Raw genomic sequence first — 9052 nt, 5'->3', positions numbered from 1 at the left:
AAAAGGAGACTAAGTATTTAAACTGACCCTTAATAGCACGAGAGAGAATGGCAATAAGCTTACAAAGCCCATTATACCTAAGGTGAGGGAAACGTCTGATGGTCGGTAGCTTTTGACAAACCCAAAGCAAAGGAATATCGCTGAGATATTGCTCGACCTTATGACAGAGTTTCCATGTCCAGGCCAATGGAGTGCCAGCTAGATTAAGTTTTCTAACTGACACTAGCAGCCTAGCAGACCAATTAGCTTAGCTTTACGAACATCTCTGGTGGCTGAAATTGACGCGTTCAACCACCGACTCATTCCGTATCCTCAGCGAACACATGAACACAATCGATAGGAGGGGTGCAAGACTCCGAAGCGACTGACAACTGTTACAAATCGTCTGATATCTCGCCGCTGGTGTACCGGCTAATGCTAGGCCGCATAAATCAGCATTTTAACCAGGGTAACGTCCCTTCCGTTAGCCGAGCGAATGTAGCGTCACCCCGACACGGGGTGACTTCACGTTAACTGCTCGTCACCTGGCGAATGCCGTCCTCGTGTAAATTAACAGATGTGATACTTGTGCTCACGGTGGAGGGTAACTTACAGTTAGCATTAGCCGTCCAGCTCGCCTCATATCCTCCTTCCGCATCCAGTCCAGAAATCTCAGAGCTCTCCTTCTCAGGATGCTAGCGAGGGGAAAAAAAAAAAAAAAAAACCCTGAAGCTTCACTTTCTGTCTGCGCTGGCTAACTTATCGTGTTTTCCTCAAAGTCCTCCATCTTCTTTGGCGTCAGTGGGTGACAGACACGCAGCCGGAGTAGAAGTCCCCTCTCATGGTGAACCATTGATCAGTCGCGCTGCTTCTTGTGTTAGAATGTCTCAGCTGGCTAACTGGAGAGCTAGCTACAGCTAACAACTAGTTGACTCACTCACGCACGCACAGACGGACGGACGTATCCTGCGCGAGAGAGGAGAGCAAACGAGAGACGTTCCCATGACTTTGATTGGCTGTTTGCACTGACGTCATGGGGCTTATTTATTAATATATAAAGTATTGAGCTCACATTTATTAAAAGGAAAAAAAGAAAAAGATTGTCATTCAAAAAGGTTATAGCGGGGCGTTAACATAATAATTAAAAAAAAAATCTAATGAAGCCCTTAAATCCGCACGACTGGAAAACGAGGTATAAACAATATTTTAAAGCAGGGGTGTCAAACATCAGGCAAAAACCAGCCTGCAAGAGGCTCCAATCCAGTAGCGCACTGTAAAAACGTGCATAATGCAACAGCTATAGGATAAGCTCTTTTTGTTGTTGCACATTTCACAATATTTTGCCACAGATGATTAAAAAAAAGATTGAAATTGACTTTATGTTGAGATTATGGTCATTTTCTGTAGTTGTTTGGTTTTGCTAAAATATCAACTTTTTTAATCACTTATACTCTGCGCCACAAAAACGAAAAACTTCAAAGATTGAAATTAAAGGTCATTATGGAACTCTTTTACCAGTCTGACTAACTCAAGAAACCGTAACTCATACCCCAAAACAGTCAAACTCAAGCTGAGCTGAAGGCCTGGTACTGTGGTTTCATTTTCAATACAAACCTGCAAACAGATATTTTTCTTTATTCCAAAATATAAAATTGATACCTTTTAATGAACTAATAATAACTTGTGGTTGCATGAAGGTCAGAGAAGTGAGCTTGTGTTGAAGGATTGCTGGCTTGAATCTCACTGCTGCCAACAAGTTACCACTGTGGGTCCCTGAGCATATATTGCTGTCGAAACCATATATGATTGCATTTTGAACTCAGCATGTAAGTGTCCCTCAGGAAAAGCTCAGGTCACCTAAATGCTCTGATGGCCTGATTCTTATGGATTTCTCTCCATTCCTCTCCATTTTCTGACTCGAGCTCATCCTCACCGGCAATGACTTCCTCACCAGCACCAACATTAGAGTGTGAAGAGCTTTCAGGAATCTTTTTCAACCACTTTCATTGTCTCTCTCAGCCATGCTGTCGCCTGTCAGCTCTTGGCATACCATTAGCTAACTAGGAGAGTCTACAATAAGAAATATAAATCAGAAAATAACAATTAGTTTAGCAAATCTTTTATAATGTATACCTAAACGCCACTGATGTCAGCATTGATGTTAATATTTCTCTATTTCAGTTAAAAACAACACTTATAAAAAAATTGTTTTTTAATGACACCACAAACACCTTAGAACATTTTTGATTTATCAGTATATTTATGACAGCATCCATTAGTGATATTGTTGTTTAAATAAGAATAACCATGATAAATGTGTAATCACCATTTCACTGGTCATCAAGTCATCAAGTCCCTTCGGCAGTAAGTTGTTTTCTAAACTGGAAGACAAAGCAATGATAGGTGACCGCAACCAAATTATATGATCTTGATAATTACATCAGTCAAAACCTTTGATAAATGATAATCTGAATGGAGAAATATGATCAGTCATTGTGAATTTGCATGTGGGTGATTGTAGGTTGATATCACTTTCCACCATAAATTACACAGTGTACGCTGCTTTTCACCCACTGCCAGATGGCACTACCATTCACTCCCAATAACACTAACTTGAGTAACTGAGGACATTGAAGCAGGTGTATGGATTTTTGTTGCACTCTGTCCAATGAATATGAGGTGACAATCATGGTTAATGTGAAGTTTGGGAACACCATAAACTAATCCGACCTCCCTGACGTCCCAGTAAGAGGTTTCCAGTAGCAAGATTAAACAGCTTGATCATCTTGGCATAATTGTATGTTGGCCTTGACAACCTTGCACAGATGACGGGGTGGTGATAAAAATAGCCTTTATTCCTATCTGTTATTGGCGCTTCTGTTACTGCCATGCCATGTCCTTCATAAACCGAAAGTTATGCCAACTTTTCAACATTCAAAATCAGATGCCCAACCATTTCTGTTAGATTTCTGTAAAGGAGTAGTTATTTTTTTTAGAGTTGAATTATGGTCCCTGTGGAGTCCAATCCTGCAGAGAGAGGTAAAGGTCAGGAGTCAGGATGCGAGGCATGAAATGCTGCTCTCAATGATTTGAGTAAAACACACAGATCTCCCCAAACAAAGTAGAAATATTTCATGGTTCGAGGAGGTCGTTACTGAATAATCAATAAATGGCATTCATTAAGTAGAGAAAACATTTTACACTAGTACACACACATTTACATCTCTTTGCTTTATATTTTACTTATAGCTGTGTTTAGCAAAAGCTAAACGCACAGTTTCAAGAAAGTCTAGTATGCATGAAGAGTTCTGACATGGCAGCTGACATCTGCCCGTCTCATCTGAACTGTCCCGTTGAATAGACTTGTGACATCTCAGTAATGCTCGGTAGTAGCTTAGCGTATCCTGTAGCCACCCTCCTTCTTGTTCCAGTGTCACCATAGATCAAACCTCGCCTGCACCAGACCTGTGCTGACACCGCAGCTCTCATAGCCGAAGGGATTACCCCCATCAGTCGCATCCTGAAGAAGCGAACAGGACAGGTGACCCTACTGGCCCGGAATACGGTCCTTCTAAGTTGTTGTCCTAAGTGCTGAGACTCATCTGGAAAAACTGGCGGTCGATTTAGTGCAGGTGAGTATAACATTACATCACATCATCACTGACATGGTCTCCGTCCTCCATCTTACAGTTCTTTGTGTTCTCAGCAGGGGGTGGTCAAACAACATAAAACACGCTGGAAAGCACAACAGCCTCCTTGCTCCTATTTGGGAGGTGGTTGCAGTATTTCGAGTGCCTTTTCAACCAGATCCATTCTGCAAATCATATCAATATCTTTGAGGACTTCTCACTTGATTCATAAGTTAAACATTAGAATTCCTGCAAAAAAAGACACAGATAATGGATGACAAACTCTCCGTGTACTATGAGTGTAAATGATGAAACACCATTAATGTTATTGATTGTATGGTATACTGTGGCTGCTCTTCAATATTCTACCAGATAGAAGACTTGCTGGATATTAAAGAAACAGTCTACTTTCATTTCGGGGATTTGGAAAGAACAATGACCAAAATCGTCACAGCTGAAGCAGGGATAATCTGACTATTGGGGAAGGCTCCCAAAACACTGCCTCCTTCATGTTTCTCAATTCAATATCAGTATCTGTGGTTGAAACTCTCTCTGCCTGGTAGACATTTACATTTTTTTGAACTCCACACCTCCAGATCTGAAACACAGTCATTTTGTTGAAACATTCTGGTTTCCAAGGTAAATCCAATTGGTCTCTTTTGAACAAATGCTTATTGTGAGCTGCGTTTGAATATGGGAAGAGATAAAACTTCATATGATAAATCTGAGCTGAGACCTAAATGCACACAGCTGCAGATAACATGAGGCTAAAAGACCACTTTCTCCATACTAATGTACAGCCAGGCATAACAAACACATCAAAACTACACAGCACGTAGAGAGAGGGGGAGAGGGAGGGAGGGAGAGAGAGAGAGAGAGAGAGAGAGAGAGAGAGAGAGACAGGAGATAAGAGTGAAAATGATGATGAAACTCAAGTGTAAGACATTATACACACATTTCATGACCTCCAATTAGTGTGAAATGCCTTTTTTTTTTGTCATGTTAAACATGTTAACGTATCTTGTTAGCAAAGTGCCGCCTTCATAGAATTACATCATTGTAATTTTATTGTGTTTCTTTTGTCCTAAAAGATTCATAAATCCCAAAGCTTCATCATCAGTATGCAGGCTGAGGCAATCAATACAATGCATCAATATTTTAAATACAGCCACACTTTTGCTCACATTTTATATCCTGATAAATACCATAGCAACTCTATGAAATCCCAATCCCTTGTCTTATTTTATACTGATTTGTCCTGGGCTATAAATGTTTCAGTGTGCACCTCTGCAGTGTCCAGGGTCCATGATTAAAGGTCAAATGAAGTGCATTTTGCAACCTATGAGAAGCAATACACAACACAGGTGTGTACAAAGTATATAATCAAGTGTATTTTCATCTTTATCCACGTTCTGTACACATATTAAGATCCATTTCACATGAACACTATACAATAGCAATGAGTGAGGAATGGTATATTTTCTGAGCGCCGAGCAGCTCATGTTGAATGGCACTTTCATAAAAAATAACAGGAAAATCACAGAGCATGAATAAATAACTCAACAGAGAAAATGGCTTTATATTATCAGATCCATTGAGTAACAGATTCAGTACATATAAAATGCACAATGCAACAAAACATTTGCTTGTTCCGTTCTTGTGTTTTCTCTGCATAATCTGAACTGTAAATAATCCAAAAACAAACAATAGCTGCAGCTATCTGAGAAGTGTGCTTTTTGTCCGGATTGAAGTAAAAGGCAATCTAAATTGTAACGTGTTAAGAGGAGTGGTAACAAGATACATCGAAATATCAGAGAAATATCAATACAATTCACAAATCTTCAATTATTCATCTCATAGAGTAGTCTTTTCATAACTGATAGAAAAAACAATACATGATTGGCTGCTTTACAAGGAATATCTATGTCTGAAAGATATGTTTACATTATCTGTGTGCTTTTGAAATCATCCCCAGACAGTTTGGAGGAAAGAAAAGATCATGAGAAAGCCCGCCCCTGGCGAGGCGCGCTGGTTCTCTTTCCACGTCGCGATCAGAAAAACTTCCTCGAAGGTGATTCTAAGTTACTGGGAATTCATTCCTGTAAAGGCCGGGCTTCAATAGTATTGATGTTGTCGTGAAAGTTGGTTGGGGTTTGAGGGGCAGGCATCTTCGATGTTTACTCCTCATATATATCTTCCCTGCTTCTTACACAATGCGTTTTCAATCTGCTAACCTCTATATGTACATACAAGCTGTGTTTACAGAAAAATACCCTCACTGGTGTAGACTCACAATTATCCCTACTTGGAATGGGATGGCACACTGACTGTGGTATCGCACATAGATATTGTTTCTGATCCATCGTACACAAAGGTTCACTGACCGGAAGATGTTTGAGTGCTTTAATAATCCCTTTTGAAATTCTGTCCTTCTCTCCAAGAGATGTACATACCTTGCTTCATTTACAGTACTTGATCAGCAACATAAAATGTCTCTCGTGGACAGAGGCAGAGTGATCAGGGAGTTTTAAACCACATGACATAGCATGGAGGCTGCAGAGATGATGTCTTATCCAAATAAAAGCTTCCTTTTCCGAGTGTAGTCAGAACGGCTGGGGTGCTCTCTGCTTATCCACCATAAAAATTCAATAACTGGCCTGTTCTGCCTCATATATCATAATGGGGACACTGAGACTTGCGATAGAGTATTACAAAGAAGTACAAAGAAACCGGATGTTCTCAGCACTTTCTTCACTGTACCATATCCATGCTATATACAAAGCCAGAGTGGATATGTTCTTCCTAGCTTGATAAAACCATAAAAAAAATCATACACTAACAAAGAAGTGGTGAAAGCAGACTGAGTGTACACATTGTGACACAGAGGATGAGTCAGATATTGTGCCATTGATAAGAATCCATTACTAATAAGAGCTGGGCAACCTTGACTTTTGAGAAAAATGCAAGCTTTTGTTTGTTGGCTTGTGATTTTTTTCTGATAGTCAACTTGACAATATAGGGGCGCAAAAATGAAATCCTCTCTCATCCTCCTGTCTCAGTCCACATGTGTCTTCTCTTACTTCGTTTTCAGACGTAGTATTCTTTGTCCTTGTTCTTTTTGCCCTTTGTGATGGCCTTTGCCACGGAGGCTGTTGCTGTGTTTTTGTCTTTGACCACTGCTCCGTTGCCCTCCACAGTGGGATTGTTGGCAAAATTGTGGCCCTGGTCTGTCTGGTAGGAGCCTTCATCTCGGTTCCGGTACTTGTACATGGCATAGAGGAGGATAAGAATGCAGAGAGCAGCAGCAGCCACGATACCAACCACCATCCCCGTGGTGCTACTGGACTCCCTGATCACCTCCACGGCACCGGGCTGGTTCTTTTCGTCAGAGGCTGTGGGGTTGGCTGTGGGCACATGGGGAAAATTGGGGGGGTAAGTTAGTCCTGGTGTGTTTCGGGAGGATGGGGGAGCAGGGGGCAGAAGCACCTGGTCACGGGTGTTCATTTTGCCTGCAGGAATGTGGAGCTGGTCAGGGTTGGTCGTGGGAACAAAAGGAGGTAGGGGGCGGGGTTTCTGGACTCCACCCTCACCAGCGGCGGGAGGTGGAGGAAGGACTGTCCTGTCAGTGACCAAGGGGGAGTTATTATTGTAAAAGTCCTCGTCATCGGATTCCGTCATCTCCCCAGAGCCGAAGGCCGAGACCTCCACAGGGTCACCACAGTCCTCCTGGTCCGGGGGGCAGGAAGGGTGAGGAGGGAGTATCAGGGACTCTTTGGTGGTTTCAAGTGGGGAGAGAAGGGTGGGAGGAGGAGGGATGACGGGGTAACGGGTGGCGATGGAGGGGGGCTCAAGGGAATCCACTGTTATAATAGGCAACACTAATTCACCTCCTAGAAAGGAAACAGAAAAGGTAGGGGATCCTAAATTAGAACAGCATTAAAACTGAAATTCTGGCTGAACAGTTGTGCTCATTAAGGTGAAGGCACAAGCTGCTCATTGTGCAGATTATTACTTAGGAATCTAACTATTATTATCATGGATTTATTTATAGCACATCATATGCAGATTCCTACATTACAGGGTTATTTACATCAACATTTGGCACACGTAAAGAAAAAATACATTATCACATCACATGGCTGTCTTGAGGGTCTAATGCTATCAATTTCATTTTATCTGGATGCTATCATATTATATGCAAGATAATGAAGATACGATGCAATGCAGCAGAGACACAAAAGAGCTCACATGCAGACACAAAGACACAAGATGACCCGTGAAAGGCAGCAGCAGAACGAAGAACAAATCAACAAAAAGAACATTTGCTTTAAATTGCCATGCTGCTGTGTAAACATCTGTAGGCAGAGGTTAGAGAGTGACAAGAGAGCAGACAGGTTATTGTTTGAAGGAAAGACACAGAATATTGCAGCTGGTGGAGTATTGTTACGAATATAAATTTCTTTCAACACAATTAGGGTTTTGATTCCTCTGTATTTTCCCCTACAGAGAAGGAATTACGTACGATTTCTTCCCCCACGTATACATACTGGGTGAATATACTTATTTCTTTTGATGTGACTGCAGCCAGACTAACTTGTGGCTGTGCAATAATATTTTGATCTGCAGAGCCGCATGCAGAGATATTTATGGCCACTAGGTTTCTCTTTCATCATTATTTGAGTCACACATCGCAGGGCCAGCTAACAACAAACAATTCTGATAAGGTCATATAAATAATTGAAGCACAGATAATAAGGGCAGGCTCATTCTTAAGTTCCACTGCATGTTTCTGTCACAAACCCTATCTACTGTCATCCACTCTTAATGACTGCGGTACACCCCACAAAGACTTTCTTCCATCCAATTTAGCAAGTTACAGACGTGTACCGGACGAATCAACACTACTTCAGTCTGTAACAACTATCCAAATGAGGACAGCAGTTTGACAGCAGCCCAGAATAAATGAGTGCAAGACAGCGGCGGACGAATGAAAACGGAGACGAATGTTTTAAAACTGTAATGGCTTTTCTGAAACCAGTGGATTTTCTCTACCGCCCTGTGAAGTAGCGAGAAGTCAGCTAATTGCTCCTCTCTCGTCGTTTTAGCGCGGCTGACCCACCTGTTCCCGGTTCACACTCTTCCAGGTCTTCATCGTCACTCGGGCACTCAGCTGAGGCCACTAAAATGTCATCAGAGTTTTGTGGCTGAAAGAAGGCAGGAGAAAAGGGTTGTTTTCAACAAATACGCAGTCAGCGTGTTTCCATTATTTAGATAAATGTCACTTTTTTGTTTCCCTCAGTGTGTTTGTTTGGTTGACAGTCCTATTTGGGGGGAAATTAAAGGATACGCCAATACAGCACATCTGTATTAATAACACCGCAAGCTCAATATGAGCCCTTCGGCATCTGCTGTTTGCCGATTTGCCCCCTGGTTGACTTCATCTA

General features: G+C 41.7%; 1 protein-coding gene across 1 annotated transcript in view; it reads right to left on the bottom strand.

Annotated features, from left to right (window-relative positions):
* Positions 1–4982: 4982 nt before the first annotated feature.
* nrxn2a (neurexin 2a) overlaps positions 4983–9052 on the bottom strand; it is a gene marked incomplete at its 5' end in the record, with an annotated part of 98361 nt that continues 94291 nt past the window's right edge. Inside the window, 2 exons of the mRNA XM_080483937.1 lie at positions 4983–7498; positions 8728–8812. Of these exons, the coding sequence (XP_080340063.1) occupies positions 6696–7498; positions 8728–8812 (888 nt within the window). The 3' untranslated portion in view covers positions 4983–6695. The remainder of the gene's footprint in view (positions 7499–8727; positions 8813–9052) is intronic.

This window comes from Lipophrys pholis (assembly GCF_963383615.2).
Source record: "Lipophrys pholis genome assembly, chromosome: 16".
NCBI classification, from domain to species: Eukaryota; Metazoa; Chordata; class Actinopteri; order Blenniiformes; family Blenniidae; genus Lipophrys; species Lipophrys pholis.
This window is presented reverse-complemented; position numbering and strand designations above follow the sequence as displayed.